A 21,251-nucleotide genomic window follows, 5' to 3' on the forward strand; every position below is an offset into this window, starting at 1 on the left:
TTTAAACAACCCAAGAAGCTCTCTTATAATTATAACTTTCATAATAGTAAACAAACACTTCGTTAATTCTATTTACAAAATCAAACTATTTCATAAATATACATATAACTCAACCAACAAATGAGAAAATAGAAGGAAAAAAAAAAAAATGTAAAAGAATACATCTATAGGTCGGCTTAGAAGCACAGCACATACTCGAATGTCTTAATTCATCACGAGTGGCAACAAACGTGCATTACGGTTCAACTCAACTAAATAACGTATTTCTATCTTCTCTAATCAGTACGATGATGATAAAGTCGATAGAGTTGTAGCAGTTGATGTTCTTGGCGATGTTGTCGCTTTTTTCAAAACCACCGTCGGTAAAATGCTAGTCTTTCTCCTCTCTTGCTCCTTAATCAGATCTCCTGCAAACATCTCCAGCTTCTCCAAGTTTGTGCTCTCAGCCAACTTCTTCCCTTTGAATAGTACAGACTCCACATTTTTCTGACCTAACATCTCTTCAGCAATGCTCAACATGTCACCTTTCTTGCTTTGCTTTCTCATTTTCTCTAACCTTTTAGCTACAATTCCATTTGCCTGAAATAATTTTTCATGAATCAAGTTATTACTATATTATACATTTTATATATCAAAATCATATCTAAAAATATAAATGATTTTTTTTTTTCTTTTTCCTTCTGAAAAAATATTAATTTGACAATAAACACTTTTAAAATTTTACTTAATTTAATAGAAGCAATGTAATTACCTGAATACGAACATAATTACTCGTCCTGGAATCACCAAATGCCATTGAAACTGCTTGATCAACCTACATTAAAGAAATGAAATATTTAGCTAACCAATAATTGTATTATATATATAATTTTATTGGCTATAATTAATAGACTTATTGGAGAACAACCACCAAAGAGGGTATATTTGGAATTTTAATAATATTATTCAACCGACAAAATTCTCCTTCAATATTTTCTTAATTAAAAATGCCAAATGGGAGTAGTTATAAACATACCATGTCGGAAGCTCCATCTCCGGCGATCTTAACGAAGCCCGCCGGCGAAGATGTCAGATCTCCAGCACTGAAATCTGACTCCCCATTACCCAAAGAGACAACTAACAGATCCTCGACGCCGTTACAGAAAGGGAACTCCTGTTTGTTATTGAGCACGTGCGTGATAGCGGCAGACGTCGGATTGTTCATGGCGACCCCACCACCGACGGCCACGATCTTCGTCCTCTCGTCCACCGATCTCATCTCGACCGCCCCCATCACCGCCGGATGTGCCGACGTGGCCAGGCTCACGTCGCTCATCTTGAAATCATAGCCGTCCATTTCCAACGCGTCAGCGCGGGAAAACACGAACGGTGCGCGTGACGTGAGATCGTAGCAGGGAATCAACACCGCCTTCAACGTGTTCTTCAACGTGGAGTCACCAAACACCCTCCGAAACTCCTTCTCCGCCTTCGCCGGTCGGAAAAACCGCCGGAGGATCCCCACCGGCGACGACCTGAAAATCTTACCCCTGTTCTTGGTAACGAATTTAACCGCTTCCTCCGCAGTAAACATCGGCCCACCGTCGTTTCCCCTAGTGAAGAGAAGTGCGGCGAGGATGCCTCCGGCACCGGACCCGGCAACGACATCAAAGTAATCAGCAATGCAAGCATTTGGGTTTCCGGATTTTCGACGGAGACCAGACTCGAGGTGGGCGAGGGACTTTGCGGCGAGTAGGCCGTCGGTGGCGCCGCCACCGTCAATGGAGAGAATTCTGACTTTTCCGGCAATGGGTTTGGCGGATTTGAATTGATCAACGGGAATTGTGTGTTTCTGGTTGATTGAGAACTTGGGTTCATCATATCCGAAGAGGAATTTGTTTTCGAGTATAGAGAAGATTTCATAGGTGAGCTTATCAACGTCGAAGTCGGAATCAAGCATAGAGACTGTTGATATCGCAGCCATTTTATGGTAGTAGAGTTGAATTATGGATGTGAAGTTGATGTGAGTGTGAGTGAATTGAGGGTAGAGAGAGAAAGTGAAAAGGATTGAGAAGGCAGGTTGAAGAGAAAGGGAGAGCAGTGGATGGGTTTATATAGTTGGAAATACGTACGGTTGTGAATTCGTTCGTGCGTTCATTGTTTAATTTGTGGTGCAAGTAGCCAGGAACATTCCCTGGGTCGCCGACTAATCGGCTGCGCGAGTTTTTGCCATTACCAAACTCAAGCTTTTATTTACTACTGCAATTTAATTTTAATTTTTTTTTTCTATATATATATATATATATATATATATATATATATATATATATATTTTTTTTTCCCTTTTTATTATTATTTTTTCCCTCTACTAGTGAGTAGTGAGACTAATGGGTGAAAACATAGATTAAATTTGATGAAAAATTACTATATCGTTCCCACAAACTATGTACATACATATATACACATTTATGTTTTGTGTTAAAAATAAGAGCAAATTGCACCCTAAAAAGCAATTTTGAAATCTCTCTGAACTATTCAATTGTTATAACTTTATAACCAATGTTAGACTTTATACAACCCTTGATAATACACGAAACCTCCATTAATTAAAAATTTAAAATCTTCTAAATTATTCAATTGTTGCAACTTTGACAAGTGATTACTTGTTTTATTTATATTTTTTAAAATTATTTAATTCCATATTTTATCTCACCACTCACAAAATAAACAACCCTTTGATTAACATTTTTCAACTATATATCTTTTTTTGACATGTAGAGAGATTGGTATTATCTTTTTATTCAATTTCGAATTTAGTTATTCAAACTCAAGAACAGGAAAGAAAAATTCAAACAAAAGAGCGGTTAGTACATTCTCTTTTCCTTGTTTTTCTCCTTCTCGTTTCCTTTCTCTTCTGCTTATCCAATTGATTTTCTTTTTTAGGGGATAAAATTTAGCAAATCTAGCAAACAAGACCGTCATGCAGTTAAAAAAAACTTGATTTGGACTGAATCTTGCTTAAACCTCAACAGTTTTACACTTATATCGAGATTCAATTTCAAAGAAGAGTCATACATGGAGTATTTTTAAAATTGCCATTCAAAATTAAGATTGAAACTCGTTAAATTGAATTTCTTATCAGATTCATTCATTTTGTGCCAAATGTCTATTTAGTAAGGACCATTTCTAGCGTTGAAGAGAGTCTTACACTTCATCAAAAGTGAAGATTGTATCATTTTATATGACTATTTAGTAATTCAATCTCCACTTTTAAAAGAGCACAACACCCTGTCCGATCCAAGGGATTCTAAGTCTAATGTCTACCATAATATCTATCTTTAAAATATTCAGTTTTTAACTCGAAGTCCATTTCAAAGTGATGCAACCAATTCAAGAAAACCAAACATAGGTGCGTATAAAACTCTGCTTTGATAGTGACTAGTATTAATCTTCCATATACATTCAAGTTAAATTAAGAAAAAGTTCAATAACACAGTTTTCGCAATTGCATGCTCAAAATCGTCTATTCTATATTGCGTGTATCCATTAGCAAGATTTAAGGTCTTATTGTCCGGTGGTATTTGTTCTACCTATTAAAGTGGATGATAAGAGTTTGAGTCACTAAAGGAGTAAAGTAAGCGTGTAAAATAATATATTGTGTATGAGTTTCTTACCAATGACAAAAAATTAAAAAATTAAAAAAAAAAAATGATCTATTTTATTCTATTCGTTTTAGTCATTAATACGTAGTATGTAACAAGATTCCATTGCCGTACTAGATGTTAAAAACTGCGTCAGTATACCGTGTAACCTTAGTTGCCGGTAATTATTTATGTTTCGTCCACCAATGTTAAAATCTTCATCAAATTCACTTTCTATTTCAAGCTTCCAAGTCCATGTGGGTATTAAAGTATCTGCGTCAACCTCTCTGAATTTTTGCTGTTTAAAACTGTTACTTTAGTTTTTTCAAAACTGACGTTAACAACTTTGACTCTCTGAAAACAGGCACTCCACCAGCTCTCCAAATTTTTGCTTTCTAAAAAAAAAATTAAAATTAATTTTTTTTAAGAACAACTTTTCCCTAATTGGTGTAATTCTAATAGTTATATTTCTAACGAATGCATTCCATGTACTATAATCTTTAACCAAATGACCAAATGGCCAAGCAGTATCACCCCTTTCTCCCCAGAGGGGAGGTCGGGGGTTCGAACCTCAGTGAAGGTAGGGTGGATTTGTAATTGCTTTAACTTCTAAAAAAAAATACTATAATTTTTATTATGCAATATTTTTTAAAAATTAAAAATGATGAAATTGTTTCTTAACGACAAAATAATTAAAAATAATAGCTAAGATTGAGAAAATAGGAGATTAAGTAGCTTGAATGACAGAGAATTGAGATAGATTAGATGTAAGGTGAATGGTGGTAGGAGTTGGAGTATTTATAGAACAGAAATGAATTAAAAAAAAAGGGTAAAGTGCATTAAACCCCCTTAAACTATTGGTCATTTGCAAGAAACCCCCATGAACTACAAAAAAACCCCTTGAACTATGATTTTGTTGCAATTTACCCCCTTGAACTATTGGTCATTTGCAAGAAACCCTCCTGAACTACAAAAAACCCCTTTGAACTATGATTTTGTTGCAATTTACCCCATTCAACTATTGGTCATTTGCAAGAAACCCCCCTGAACTACAAAAAACCCCCCTAAACAATGATTTTGTTGTAATTTACCCCCTGAACTATGATTTTGTTGCAATTTACCTCCATGACATCGGCTTCTGGCACCGTAAATTTTGAAAGACCAATTTACCCTTATAACACACTGCGTCGTTTTAACTTATACACTTCTTACATTTTTTTTTTTTCTTACCAAAAGATACTTTTCACCCAACACAACCCAAAACAGAGAGTTAAAGAAAGAAAGAAAAGAGACCAAAGAAATCCGAGGTCGGTGGGATGGCTTGGTCTCGGATGATGGCGGCTTGTTCGCGAAGGACTCGGCTGTGATGAGAGCTCGGTTGACTCGGCCATGAACTGTGGAGGTGGCGGCAAGCTCAAGGGGACTCGACGGTGAACTGTGGACTACTGTGTGCTCGAAACACGGACGACGTTGTGCTCGGCTATGGAGATGGCATGTAATACCCCTAGATTTAAAAGGATATTCCTGGTATTTAATGTACTGTTTAAATAGTATTTTAATTTAATTAATTGTTTAAATTGTGTTTTTATTTGATTAATTGATTGATTGCTGTTAATTTAAATTATTTGTGTGCATTTTTATTAAATTAATTGTTTAATTGCTTATTTTGTTTGATTTATTTGACCTAATTGAATTTTGTTATTTTAGTTGATTTATTTGGTAAATTATTTTTTTTATGATATGTATTTTCTGTCTTTAATTATTTAGTTGTATTTTTATTTGGCTTTTATTTATTTAAGGAAGTTAAGTTAAAGATTTTAGTTATTAAATTAGGGTATAGTTTTAATTGTATAATGGAATTCACGTATGTAGCCGACACTGTTTTAAAACGTAGATGTTGTTATGGGCCGACTACATTAGGGCTCTGTCTATAATTATACACGGATTAGGGTTTTAATGGTAAGCCTATAAATACTCTGTTGTGTCTTAGCCTAGGGTTTTAAAATTACCAAAAGCTCTGTCACGTCTCAAAGTTACAGAGTGAAAACAGAGAGGGATTTTGTAAGGACAGAGCATTGTAAGGTTTGTCAAGGGAAGAATAGGGAAGACCAAGGAGGTGTAGTGGTGGTGGACTACCTAGAACCAGAAGAAGGTTGGATAGAGGGTTGTGTTGCCGGAACAAGCAAGGGCTGAACAGGCAAGTTCTTCTCTTTCTCCTTCCCTTTTGGCTTGTGTTCTGTGCACCTAGATAGTCTCTAGGGTTTAATCAATTAATAATTGGAAGTTATGTGATTAATATATGTTATTGACAATCTGTTTGTTTTAAAATCAAATCTATTTAAAATTCGTGCATGTCTGCTTCCAGTTTTGTTCCTTTTAAGCATGATGAGTTCTGTTGTAATTTAGTTTACTGTACTGGCTTTTAGTAACTGTAAACAAATCATAGGGATGTTAATGGGATGTTCTAAGACCTTAGGTACAGTATTGAAGAGGAACAGAGGGGATGGAATAGAACTGGGGTTACAGATTAGTTTCAGTATTGTTCTTCAACAATGCTAGTTTAAATGGCTTTGTTTAATCTCTGTAATTGATTTTAAATTGTTGTGAACAAGTCATGGAGATGATATTAGGTGTAAATAGGACTCTTAAACTCAGTATTAAAGATGAACAAAAAGGCCGGAGACGGAAAAGACAAAGCAGAAAGCAGTTTAGGGCTCTCAAGAGGGAGAGAGCCGGCTCCATGAAAGAGGGAGCCAGCTCTAGGAGTAAAGAGCTGGCTCTAACCCTTTTGAGCCGGCTCCATGTTGTAATGGAGCCGGCTCCATGTGAGTTTTAGAGCCTGCTCAATGTTTTGAAAGAGCAGGCTCTCTAATTTTGGTGAAATTCGGATTTTTCAGCTACTGTGTGAACACTTGGGGTTCTAGAATAATTTTGAAACTTTAATGGGGGTTTAAATAATTAGTTTAACATGTAATTAAAGTCTTGAATTGCATAAAATACCCTCTTTATATTAATGGAAATAACAGTGCGCTAATTAACAACTTTGCGTGCAGTTATCGACTGGAAGGTAATAAATTGTCTAGTTTTAATTTGATAATTTAGGATGCTAAAACATGATTCTAAATTAAGTTTTAGATGCATGGAGAAGTCTTTTAGTTAATAAATTAGACTTATAGATTAGTGTACGGCCCTGTGTTGAAAGGAATAAAACAGAGTACAAGTACGCAACTTAGTACGCTGTTACCGGATGAAATGAACTAAATTGTTTAGAATAATTTTAACAATTTATTGGACTATAATATGATTATGGAATGGATTTTAAATGATATATTAGATTGATCTATGCATGTCTGGATGTTAGTTGTTGAATTATGAAATCATTCCTTACAACTATATGGTTTAAATGCTTGGATTTAATTGCAAATACTTGGATATTGGTTTTGGATTATAAATCGCTAAACGATTATATATATATGTGGAAATTTAATTGCTGAATTAATAGATTTCGTCAATTACATGGTTGTGGAGGATGGTATGAACCGGTATGGGACGGTGTCATACTAGGGATGGTTTAGCTCAAAACGCATAAACCTAACCTATTGGATTTAAGGGAAGGATTGTAAAATATTGAATCCTAAACCTTGTTTAGTCAGATCGACTGATTAAGTTGAAAGACTATCTGGATTAATTGTGTTTGTGTGTAGTCGGATCGACTGATTAAGTTGAATGACTACCTGGATTAAATGTTGGTTGTGTTTAAGTCAGATCGACTGATTAAGTTGAATGACTAAACTGGATTAAAATTCTTATGTCAATTCAATAAACAATAAAATGGCATACCTTGGGTTAGACGGACTTTATATATATGTTATGGCATCACGATATGGGCATAAGTCTCAGAGTCGTTGGTTAGGGAGCGTATATGCATTGGGATGCATAGCTGGATATGATGGTTGAGGTGTACCCTGTTAGGTCTAGGTTTCATTCCCACCTTTGGGTACGTTTTTGCATGTTGCCTTCTACTCAGGTTGAGACCCCATTATAGTTCAGTGAAGGTCATCTAGTGTGGATATATTTATGTATGGATTAGATAGATATTGTGAGGTATTTAGGTGTATCTGCGTATCGGGTCACTGTATGGATTGCAGTTAGATTAGAACTTGTTCGTGGGCCTGACCCACTCTTATTTTTCAGGTATCGGACGGTTCCAGTCTTAGGCTTGATCGTGCTGTGCAGGGATTATCATTCATTCCACCGACGACGTAGGATGTCCTTCCATATTTTAGTATTTGGTTTTATGTCAGTTGTTTACGTTTCAGTTGAGATTTTTATTTAGGGGTCCACTAGATGGATTCCCAAGTTGTAATTCATGGAAGTTTTGGAAGTTGGATTTTATTAAGTTTTATCAGGATATTGAGAATTTTATATTAGTATTCTGTTCAGCTTATAATAGTTATTCTTATTTCATTTTTTTCATCTGTGTTCGTTTTAAAATACTTTAATTGTTTGATTTCCCTCGGATTTGGGTATGGGCCTGATCAACCCATATCTCGGATCCGAGGGGTATCACATGGCAGAATGGGCCGGTGAGATTGGAATGGACGGTGGAATGGACCGGCGAGTAAGGTGAGCTGAACGGCAGGCAAGGCGGTGACGGCGATGGGCTGACGCAACGGTGTAAAGAAGTGCGATATATATGGCCGACGGATCTGGCGGGTGGTGCAACGGCTATGATGGAGCTATGACAGGAGACCCACCGATCCCAACAATAGATTCCTTGGCTTATCCAAACACTCCTCAGACGACATCTACCATTCCGATCCCAACCACAAATTCCTCGGCTTCATCGTCCCTTTCAGTCAATTAATTCGCGCGGATGGGGTAAATTGCAAAAAAATACATAGTTCAAGGGGGTTTCTTGCACATACGCCAATAGTTCAGGGGGGTTTCTTGCACATACCCCAATAGTTCAAGGGGGTTTCTTGCAACTTTTATAGTTCAGGGGGGTTTCTTGCACATACCCCAATAGTTCAGGGGCGGTTTAATGCACTTTACCCTTAAAAAAATAAAAAGTTAAAAAATCAAAATTTTTAAATTTATTTTTGGCCTAAATAATAATAATAAAAATGGACAAACAGTAACTAAACAATTTATTTTTTATTTAATGAATTTAATTTAATTTCTTTTTTTAAAAAAAAAAAAAAAAAAAACAAGCTCAAAGTAGCCCATTTTGGGGTTTTTTTTTTTCCTCCCAAAAAGCTATTTTGCCAAACAGTGCCTTTGCTGTCAGAATTTAAATAAATAAAACACCTGTTGGCCCCAAAACGGTGATGTTTTGGAAAAAAAAAATTCTGCGATCAGACTTGCCCTATTCAACAAGCCGGCGCTCGACACATTGTGGGCCCACCCAATCACTGCGAGCCTGCTGCAGCGCGAATTGGGAGCCCAAATGGCAAAAACTGGGTTTCCGTTAATAGGTTGTGGATGCTCTTAACGGATGTTTTATTTTATTTTATTTTATTTTTTATCCTTGAAAAGTTATACCAAACACAAACTCATACTAAAAATATGTTCTTAATTGGACTTGAACTGTCAATCCCTTTGTATAAAAGGCTCAAAGGAGTGATCATTTCTATCTTGAACACTAGTTGTATCTTGTTTTCTGGCAAATATGGGTTTGCTTGGTTTGTAACTCTAAAAATAGTTCATAAGACTTAAAAAAACATAAAACTGTTATCAGAGAACAATTTTTTATAATTATTTGAAAACAGACATTTTTATAATAGAATTTTCAGAAAATTGAATCAAACAAAGTTTTTTGTTCAGTTTTCTATTTTCTTATCAGAAAACTGTTTCTATAGTTATAAATTAAACATGTCCTATGTAACTAGTTTAAGCTTACTATATATATATATATATATATATATATATATATATATTATAATGAAGTTTCATAGTGACAATACTAATGGGGTATTATTGGAAATAAATTTGAGGGGCACCTGATATCACAACGCCAAAACAGTTATGACATGTTTGATTTGTCACTTAAAAATGTAAGTTATCAAAATTTCAGAAAATAGCACCTTTTTAGAAAAACTATAAAATACAAGCTTACTTGGTTTGTAATTCTAAAAACAGTTCTCAAGAATTCAGATAATAGAAAACAATTTTCAGAGAACAATAAATGACAGTTCTCTAAAAACAGGCATTTTTATAACTGAGTTTTCATAAAACAGTTTTCAGAAAACTAAACCAAGCAGAGTTTTTTGTATAATTTTTTATTTTTAGTTTTCTGACTGTTCTCAGAGTTATAAACTAAGCAAGGCCACACACTACTCAAATGGACATCAAAACATGCATGCTTAGGCTCAGCAATGACAAAGCACCAGGTCCAGATGGATATAATGCATCCTTTTTCCAAAAATCCTGGGGAATTGTGGGAAGATCTGTGACAAAGGCAATTACTAAGTTCTTAAAAAATGGGAAGTTGTTCTCTAATGTAAACAACATTTACATTGCCTTGGTCCCTAAGTGCCCAAACCCATCCTCCATCTATGATTACAGGCCAATCTCATGCTGCAATACAGTATACAAGTGCATTATAAAACTTCTGGTATTCAAGCTACAATACACACTTCCTCACATCATGGACTTGTCTCAATCGTTTTTTTTCAAGGGAGGAAGATCACAGACCCTATCATTCTTGCCCATTAATTATTGAGGGTATATCACAGGGATATTTCTCCTCCAAGATGTGCTATAAAGATAGATCTTATAAAGGCCTTTGAATCTGTAAAATGGGATTTCATCTTAAGTTGCCTCCATCTTTTAAATTTCACTCCTAAGTTCATAACTCTTATACAAGCTTGTATCCCCTCAGCTTCCTTCACCATTGCACTAAATGGTGAATTCCAATTATTTTTTAAAGGTAAAAGAGGATTGAGGCAAGGGGATCCTATCTCACCTTCCTCTTTGTCATTGTTATGGATGCATTGTCTTCAATTATCAAGGAATTTGTGAATAGGGCACATACTTTTATGTATCACTGGAAATGTGGCACCTTGAAGATTACTCACCTCTTATACGCAGATGACTTCCTTCTCTTCTACAATGGTGACATTACTTCTGTCTCAGTGCTAAAATGCGCACTTGATTATTTCTGCTCCATGTCTGGCCTTAGCATTAACCTCTCCAAAAGAAGTGTCTTCTTCTCTGGAATTGACTCTCACATAAAGAATGCAATCACAAATCTACTTGGCATTGGAGTTGGTTCACTACCTGTGAAATACCTAGGGGTTCTATTGATCTCAACAAACTTGAAATCTTCCCATTACATCATTCTAATTGACAAGATTACTCACAGAATCTCACATTAGTCTTCAAGATCATTCTCATATGCAGGTAGACTTCAACTTATCAAGGCTGTCCTTGTGTCAATTCAGATTTATTGGTCAAGTATTTTCATACTTTCAAAGGTAGTCATCAATGAGCTCAACCAAATTTTTAGATCATTTCTATGGTTTGGGCCTGAATTGACGACATGTAGCTCCAAAATTGTTTGGGGCAAAGTTTGCAGACTTAAAATAAAAGGTGGTCTTGGAATCCCAAACTTGGAGCTTTCTAACAAGGCTGGAATACTAGGATTCATTTGGGATCTTCATGTTGATGATAATGAAAGGTAATGGATTACTTAGTGTAAGACTCATCTCATAAAATCAAGGAACTTTTGGACACTCAATATCCTTCAACTGAGTTGGAGGAATATTTTATAGCTTAGACACCCTATAAGGCTACTTATCAGGCACAGAATTGGCAATGGCATTGACACTTCCTTCTGGTGGGATAACTAGGCTCCAAGTGGTCCACTTTGTTCAAGATTTCCTATTAACTTGCTCACTGATGTTGGAGTTAATATGGATACCAGAGTGAGTTCTTTTATATTGGGATCATCTTGGTCTTTTCCTAACCACGTACTCTCTGCAATTCTAGAGTTGCTCTTTCTACCATCCCTGTGCCCATCTAGAAATGATAAAAGGGTTTGGATGGCACCTCCAAATGGAAGTTACTGCTTAAAGCACACAACATTTCACCTCTTAGAGCACTCTCCACCAGTGGCGTGGCACAATTTGGTATGGCATTCACCCACCATTCCTAGGATGAAATCCAATCTTTGGCTTGCAGTTCAATTTAGATTTCCTACTCTGGACAGTAAATCTATTGCATACCATCACAACATATGTCCACTTTGCCATATATCCACTAAATCACACAACCATTTATTATTTAACAGCTGTTTTATCTCACCAATTTGGAGATTTGTCAAAGGGAAATGCATATTTTATACCTCAATAACAATTTGGGATGATCTAATTCAATGGGTAAGCATCATTGGAAGACAAATTCTGCCTTTAACTTGGTTCGAAAAATATGTTTCTCATCAATAGTATACCTTACCTCGGAAGAACGGAATAAAAGGATTTTCAGAGGGAATAAATCTTCTCAAAAAGCACTTCTAGCCAAGATCAACTACTCCATCACTTCGATTTTAAAATTGGGATTCCTCCATGACTGCCCTACCTCTAGACGTATTCTCACTGATTGGAATTTGTCGCTTTCTTGCTGTCGTCCTCGCCCAAGACCGTCGGACTGACTTCGCATCGGTCATCTTCTTTTAGGGCTCGTACCGGACTGTGCGCTAACAACTCTCATTAACAACAAAGAAGGCCGTTAATTACGATTATTAGCTTGAATTTTGGTCCTGGGCTTCTTCCATGTTGGGCCTCTTTTAGGGCTAGTTTCTCGTCAAAGTTTTGGCCAAATGGCCCACAATGTAAATATCCTTTGTGTATTGCAATTGCTTAAAATTTTAGAAAAAAAACATTTCACAAATTTTATGTGAAATAGCTGTGTTTTCTTACTTTTATTTGTTTCTTTTGTGTCCTTCAACCATATTACGTACATTTAATGTTCTTGTATAGTGATTGAACGGGAAAAAATCCATATGGGGCCTTGAAAAGATGTGGTGGGTCATACTTTTCCATTTTCTTTATTACCCCTTTTTTCTTGAATTTTGCTTGTACGGTTATAGTACCGACACTTAGAGCCATATATATTTTATATATTGCTTTTTCTTCTCCTTATTCTAGTACTGTCAAGAAGACAAGATAAATCTAAGACATAACTAGAATCCATAAATATGTAGATCTTTCTTATATTTGTACAACCAGCTTGAAAACTAAATGACAGGTGATTTCCATTTAATGACAAGGTAGGCTCGATATTTTTTGCACCAAAAAATAAGTGTGTGAATGTTGTCGCATAGATATTGTGTCTCAATGGGTGGGGGTCCTATACCCTTCAAAAGTAGGTCAAGGGTATGAGGCCCAACTTCAATCAAAACCTACAAATCTTACTTTTGATTGATTTTTCGACATTGTGACAGCTAAAGCAAAGTACAATTTCAATTTTGTGAGGATCAAATGAGATTTCTCTCTGCTTCCGTTCTGGCCCATTCATCCCAATATTTTGTGGAATACTGTTCTACGGAGTCTTGGTGCGCGATAAAAATTTTATATTGTGTTTTGAAATATTTTTTTAAATTTTAACAATAAAATTAATATATTGACACATGAAGTAACTATGTCAAAAATATTATTTTGTGTTTCAACATATTATTTCTTGTGTTGAAAACTTGAAAATCTGTCAAAATCTATTAAAAAAAAAAAAATGTATGAAATATAATTTAAATGCCTTAAAAGAACACGTTACAATAAGGGGGAAAAAAATTCTAAATTCTAAGCAACATTTGGTTTGCAATTTTTCGGAAAGAAAGGTCTCACTCACAAGGACAATCATTCCTTGTGCTTGTTAAAAAGGACGCATTGAATTTAGATCTCATGTTAGCTTTATATAAAGTAAGTGTCTTCAAATTAAATTACTAGACATCACAATGAGTGAGAAGCAATTAGTTAACAAATAATGCTTGCCTCAAGCCGTATAAGCAAGAATTTTTTTGATTATACTGACGTGGACCACTCATAATTTCATGCTTTGTGTCAACAAAAATTTCGACAAACCATTACCATCGCCAATCCCTTTGTTTTCCCTTCTCGTCACCACCAAGTCAAGGAATTCTTACTCATGCAGAGGCAAGCATTGTTCTTAATTAAAATGTGAGCAGGGCTTCTAAAATAAATAAAATTAAGCACAACTTTTGCAGTGAAATTTATGCTGCAATCCGTTTCTTAAAATTTAAAAATAAAAAATTTCTAAAAATAGAACTCGTACGTGATCAAACTTGGCACAAATCTGTGTTTATAAAAAATTTAAAATCAAATAATAGAACTCGTGCTTAAATGTTTTAATAATCATCTGGTTTCACAAAACTAAAAAAAAAAAACGAAAATAGAATTCGTGCATAAATCTTTTAATAATCGAACTTTGAACATGAGGGAAAGCTGCTATTAAAACAAATCACATGTATATGCTTTTGATGTGAATTTGTGTTTTTTACAGTATTGACTTGTAAGAAAGGAAAATAATAATAGCAATGTTTATATCAAACTGAGAGGAAACAACTGGCCTCATTAATCTTCAAATGGGGTTTTTTTTACTTGTCTTTCAGTTTTGCCATATACTTTTATTATTATTATTAATTATTTTTTCATTATATATTCCTAAAAGTGATTAGTTAGCTAGTTAATTGTTTCATTTCTTTTCATTCCTTAAATTAATTATTGATAATTTCAAATGAGAAAATTATCAAATTAGACAGTGGAACTACTAATTTTAATAATGTAAAAATATTAAGGGTAAATTATACTGTGTCTCAATTTTGTTCTTACACATATTGCATGTCTTTCAGGAATAAAATTCAAATTTAAAAGTTACAAAATTCTTGACATTTTTGTTTCGTTACAAAATTCAAAGGTAAATGTAATTTGACAAATTAAAACAAATGTCAATGTATATATGGAGGGATTTTAGGGGTGGTCCCCAAATATCAATTTTGTGGCAGCACTGGTCTAAAGTTCCGAATTTAATCGCCGATCTTAACTCTACTACGGCTCTCACTTTTTCCTCGGGACTTCGTCACAGATCACCGACGCTAGCTTCAGCTAACAATGCATTTCATTACCTTCCAAATACAAATATATATATATATATATATATATATATATCACCCCTTCTCACTCTATATGCATACATATCTCTCTCTCTATACATATATATAAATATATGAATAGTTATTGAAGCAACCGGCGGATATTTGGGAGTGAAATGGTGCTGGGGCAAGTAGGGACACCGCCAAATTAAGCAGTAGGTGTAGCAGAAAGAAAATGAACAGTGTTACCCACCACACACACAGACACCTCTTTTTCTATGTGACAATGAGATGGTCTCTTAATCATGTCTTAATCCCTTTAATTATTAGCTTCCATTTTATTTAATCTTCTTCATCATTTTAAATAACCTCCCTTGTCTGATGGTAATGCAACTAACCAGTCCCTTATAAATATAAATAAATATGTACATGGATAGGAGAGAATAATCTTTAAGCTAAGTTTTCAATTTTTTATTTTTTATTTTTTAAAATGATTGTTACAAATGTAATTAAAACAAATAAAATAAAAAATTGTACACGTGTGATAAATTCAAGTCAAAGAGGGTGAATGGAATAGGGCAGCCTGTAGTTGGATGGAGGCCCACCACCCGGACACCACCAGTATGGATGGATTCTCTTCTCAGCCCAATAGCCCATCAGCCGACAGCACAAATCTTTTTAATACATTTATATACACAACTTAGTCGTCAATTTCATTTTGGTTCATTGAACTTGGGGATTTAAATTTTTATTTTTTAATTTTTAATTTTTAATGTTGAATGTTGGTTGGAAGTACAAGGAATGGGATTAGAATTTATTATACATGGAGTTAATGCTATATATATTACTGTAGCGGAATTGGATAGACTTTCCCAAGATTTCACTATGTTAGTATCATCCAATGAATATAGAGTGACATTTATTAGTGTGAATCAAATAGTATATAAAAATGTCACGTTGTTTTACATTTTAAAATCGTCAATTTTATTACTAAATTTTAACTATTGAAGTGGTTAAATTACCCTCGTTCTTGTAATCTTGGTTCCAAATAAATGAGGTCAGATATATAAATGTATTTCACATATGATTAAGGGTGGATTTAGAAGTGGGCTTTGGTAGGTTTGAGTCTATCTAAAAAAAATTTATTCGAAGTAATTTTAGCCCAACCAAAAAAAAAAAATTGATTTTAGTAGTTTTAGTCCATCCAGAATAGATTAGCTCACCCCATTATGTATTTCTATGTATATATATATATATATTTTATTACCATTATGTATTTCTATGTATATATATATATTTTATCATTATCGTAATTGTAATCGTAAGAAGTTTTCAATCAATTTAGGACTGAGATTTATCTCTGTAGATACCCACAATCATCTCAAAGGAAGTTTAAGGTTTTTTTATTTTTTATTTTGGGAATCAGTAGGAAACATCTCAATGCACTCGGCTACAAATGAGGGTTGTTTCTTGTTTATTTTGTCCTGTTTGATACAAAAGATTTCTTCTATTTTTTAAAACTTAATTATATTATTTTGTGGTCCTATCCTCGACTGTGACAAAACAATAACAGAGTTCTTTTGTCGATTTCATGTGGTTTTCTCATCCTGTGTAGCACATTATGTGAGATAGTATTGACTGAATATAAAGTGAGAGGAAGAACCATTAAGTAAAAAATCAGTAATAGTTGCTTCAATTATCAAAAATGATGTGGCCCTTATAAAAAATTATTATAAAGTCCAGGACCATCTGATCTGGCCAATCGTAACCAACTAATCTGTCACCATTAGCAAAAATTTGAACAAACTTATTTTCCAAACCTGGTCCTAATTTTGCAAAATTATTGCTCTAATTGGTCATTTTATGAGTGCCATCAAGCTTGACAGTCCGCACAACTGCCGACAAACAAAGGGAAATATCACTCCAATAGAGGTATACTATCTTGGAAAGCTAGACACTCTACCAACTAGATCACTGACTCACTGGGTATAACTCTTCCTTTGGAATGGCAGGCCCAATAGAATTGAGCTACTGTTGCCATGACTACTCTAAGTATCTTCAAGGTCCATAATTGGAAAACTCCAAGCCCAATCCCTGGCCTACCACTTCAGCCCCATTGTTGTCAAAAAAAACCTTCTTTAGCCTTAGACGAAGAACAAAAAAGGAATTATGGGCTTCCAATAAGTGGCCCATCAGTTGATTTTTTAATATGTTTGCGTTTGGCAAATGGATCAAAACTTTCAGTTTGGAATTGAAATTAGGACTAAAATCTGAAAACCCCCTTATTGTTTATCGAAATTATCTATTAATCCCCTCGAGTATTAGAAAAACCTCTGATATAATATAAACTATCACATTACCCCCATTCCGTCACAGAACTGTTAATTTCCTACGAAATGACAAGAATATCCTTGATAGTATATTAATATTTAGGGTGAACTACATTAAACCCCCCTTTTCCATTGTGTTTTTCACTAAACCTTCATTTTCTATTTTTTTTTTCTTTTCCATTGTGTTTTTCGCTAAACCCTCATTTTCTTTTTTTTCTTTTTTGTCAGCAAACCCCCCTCAACTATTAGAGGGGGGTGATTTAACTAATTTCCGTTAACTAACTATTTGAGAGGTGTGATTTAATTCTCAAATATATATATATATATATATATATATATAGCAAATAAATTTCAAGAAAAAAAACCTAAATTTATATTGGGAAAAAAAAATAGGCATTATTTCTGGTACTGTCCCTTTAATAAATCTATATAAAATGAAAATCAACAAAAACCAAATAAATAAATGCACAATATAATTCTCAAATATATATATAGCAAATAAATTTCAAGAAAAAAAAAAAAAAACCTAGATTTTTTTCCTAAATAAAAATAAAAAAAAAAACCTAGATTTATATTGGTCTAATGGCTAGATGGAAATGAAAATATATTTAAATAATATTTAATGATACATATTATATATATCATTATATTATGATACAAATTATATATAATATTATAATGATGGGTAAATAAAAGAAGTTGAACAAGAAAAAGAGTACATGTTGTTGCAATGGTTTTTTTTCCAATATAAATCTAGGTTTTTTTTCTTGAAATTTATTTGTTTTATATATATATTTGAGAATTGTATTGTGCATTCATTTATTTGATTTTTATAGATTTATTAAAGGGACACTACCAGAAATAATGCCTAATTTTTTTTTTTCCAATATAAATCTAGGTTTTTTTTTCTTGAAATTTATTTGCTATATATATATATATGTGTTTGAGAATTAAATTACCCCCCTCTAATAGTTGAGGGAGGTTTTTTGACAAAAAAAATAGAAAAGGGGGGTTTAGTGAAAAACACTGATAGAAAAAAGGGGATTAATGTAGTTCACCCTAATATTTATTTAAATATAATTATAGTAATTACTAGTATATACGAATTATATATACACATATATACACACGCGTATAACAACATATCCTCCATTATCTGCAAACAAAAAAGCCAATTGACAACAAATAGCAACATCAACGGCATGACAGAGGATAATTGCCCTAGGGTTTCTTGGACGAAATAGGCCACTAGGATTGAACTGGATTTCTTGACGATGGTGTCGATGAGCAGATGGTGTCGATGAACAAAAAAGGAATTATGGGCTTCCAATAATTGGCCCATCAGTTGATTTTTTAATATGTTTGCGTTCGGCAAATGGATCAAAACTTTCAGTTTGGAATTGAAATTAGGACTAAAATCTGAAAACCCCCTTATTGTTTATCGAAACTATCTATTAATCCCCTCGAGTATTAGAAAAACCTCTGATATAATATAAACTATCACATTACCCCCATTCCGTCACAGAACTGTTAATTTCCTGCGAAATGACAAGAATATCCTTGATAGTATATTAATATTTAGGGTGAACTACATTAAACCCCCCTTTTCCATTGTGTTTTTCACTAAACCTTCATTTTCTATTTTTTTTTTCTTTTCCATTGTGTTTTTCACTAAATCCTCATTTTTTATTTTTTTTTTTGTCAGAAAACCCCCCTCAACTATTAGAGGGGGGTGATTTAACTAATTTCCGTTAACTAACTATTCGAGAGGTGTGATTTAATTCTCAAATATATATATATATATATATATATATATATATATATATAGAAAATAAATTTCAAGAAAAAAAACCTAAATTTATATTGGAAAAAAAAAAAAAAAAAATAGGCATTATTTCTGGTAGTGTCCCTTTAATAAATCTATATAAAATGAAAATCAACAAAAACCAAATAAATAAATGCACAATATAATTCTCAAATATATATATAGCAAATGAATTTCAAGAAAAAAAAAAAAAAAAAAAAAAACCTAGATTTTTTCCTAAATAAAAAATTAAAAAAAAAAACCTAGATTTATATTGGTCTAATGGCTAGATGGAAATGAAAATATATTTAAATAATATTTAATGATACATATTATATATATCATTATATTATGATACAAATTATATGTAATATTATAATGATGGGTAAATAAAAGAAGTTGAATAAGAAAAAGAGTACATGTTGTTGCAATGGTTTTTTTTTCCAATATAAATCTAGGTTTTTTTTCTTGAAATTTATTTGTTTTATATATATATTTGAGAATTATATTGTGCATTCATTTATTTGGTTTTTATAGATTTTCATTTTATATAGATTTATTAAAGGGACACTACCAAAAATAATGCCTAATTTTTTTTTTCCAATATAAATCTAGGTTTTTTTTCTTGAAATTTATTTGCTATATATATATATATATATATATATATATATATGTTTGAGAATTAAATCACCCCCCTCTAATAGTTGAGGGAGGTTTTTTGACAAAAAAAATAGAAAAGGGGAGTTTAGTGAAAAACACTGATAGAAAAAAGGGGTTTAATGTAGTTCACCCTAATATTTATTTAAATATAATTATAGTAATTACTAGTATATAGGAATTATATATACACATATATACACACGCGTATAACAACATATCATCCATTATCTGCAAACAAAAAAGCCAATTGACAACAAATAGCAACATCAACGGCATGATAGAGGATAATTGCCCTAGGGTTTCTTGGACGGAATAGGCCACTAGGATTGAACTGGATTTCTTGACGATGGTGTCGATGAGCAGAGGGTTCCTGAGAATGTGTTGTCCCTTTGATTTGTGAAGGGTATGCTTCCCTGGTAATGTGGGTTCTCCACGGGGGGACTTTTCCTTCTTGATTTTACCACCTGCCATTGATGAACCAGACACTGAAGAAAAGTTGACGATTTAGGGAAGTAAGAGAAGCTAGTATTTTTTTTTTTTGGGTTGAAGCTGCTAGGGTTTATTGTGACAAATGCCCCATCTAACTTATGAGTTCTGACTTTAACCTAAAAATGAACAAATAAAAAAAAATAATAATAATAATTCAACCCGCTTATTTCCATTTATTCGTGAAATTTTTTTCCAATAGATAAAGCAATCTGTTGGGTCTTTTTTTCATCTGGAAAAGGAGTGCATCGGACTTGTTTGGGCTCACGTTGGTCAGAAACACGCCGGAAAACATGGAGTGACGTTGTTGAAGAAAGGAGAGATTCTTTAGACTTAGGTAGGGGCAGTTTAGTCATTAAGTGGTTAAAAGGGTAGTATGGTCATATTCAAATGAAATATTATGGCACGTGACAATCATGTAATCTGATCGGTTAGTTTTTGATGGAAAATTAAGGGAGGGGTCATTGTGATAGACTTTTTAAAACATTGAGGGGTTTTATAATAGTTTCTGTACTTGAGGGGGTTAGTAGATAGTTTTTGTAAATAATAAGGGAGTTTTCAGATTTTAGCCCTTGAAATTATTTAGTAAAAGACTTTTGATCAAATTTAGTGATGAAGAAAGTAATAAAATCTAAAAATTGAATATAATAGAAGTAGTGGTTTTGAGTTTACTTGTGAACAATATAAAATCAAACTAGCTAGTGAAAACCTAAATTGAACTGGAACCTGAATGCATGAATGAATTGAGCTCAAACAGTCTTGGACTCGAGAACACACGACTTGAGTCTACTCTTGGACTCGAGAACATAGAACATGAGTTTTGTGTGGATATTGACCAAACATATTTTGGTTCCACTGTGTGTTGTACAAACACTATACATTAAATCAAGGTGCACCACTACCTCGATTTAATGTGTTTTAAGGAAGGCTGCAACATGATTATTTTGAATTTGAAAATAATGATATTGCACTTCAATTTAATGTGTCCTATACCGACTGACAAGCGTGCATAGTGGGGGTGACAGGAAAGTCTTGTTTAGTATGTTTGGGTCACCCCCACTCACCCACCACCCATTTAGTGGATCTGAATGTTAGATATTTGGGCCTTATTCACCAACAACTCTCCAATTCCTTCAATGTCATCTTCTTACACAAATTAATTTTGAACTTCATTCCAAATTGTTCATGGAGTTATTCAAAATTATCTTTTTGCTAATTCGTATGATTTTATCTTCTTTGCTGTTACG

At 33.5% G+C, this 21,251-nt stretch overlaps 1 protein-coding gene across 1 annotated transcript; it reads right to left on the minus strand.

Annotated features, from left to right (window-relative positions):
• On the minus strand, positions 1-2,077 carry LOC132312824 (patatin-like protein 6). The gene is made up of 3 exons (XM_059811350.1): positions 1,016-2,077; positions 752-814; positions 1-579 (listed from the first exon to the last, which is right to left on the minus strand). Exons 1-3 carry the CDS (start codon positions 1,958-1,960, stop codon positions 280-282), a joined length of 1,308 nt encoding a protein of 435 aa, XP_059667333.1. The 5' UTR covers positions 1,961-2,077; the 3' UTR covers positions 1-279.
• Positions 2,078-21,251: the final 19,174 nt, after the last annotated feature.

Source organism: Cornus florida, unplaced genomic scaffold (genome assembly GCF_030987335.1).
Source record: "Cornus florida cultivar Cherokee Brave unplaced genomic scaffold, ASM3098733v1 CherokeeBrave_3.0.0_Hap2_Chr01, whole genome shotgun sequence".
Classification (NCBI taxonomy): Eukaryota; Viridiplantae; Streptophyta; class Magnoliopsida; order Cornales; family Cornaceae; genus Cornus; species Cornus florida.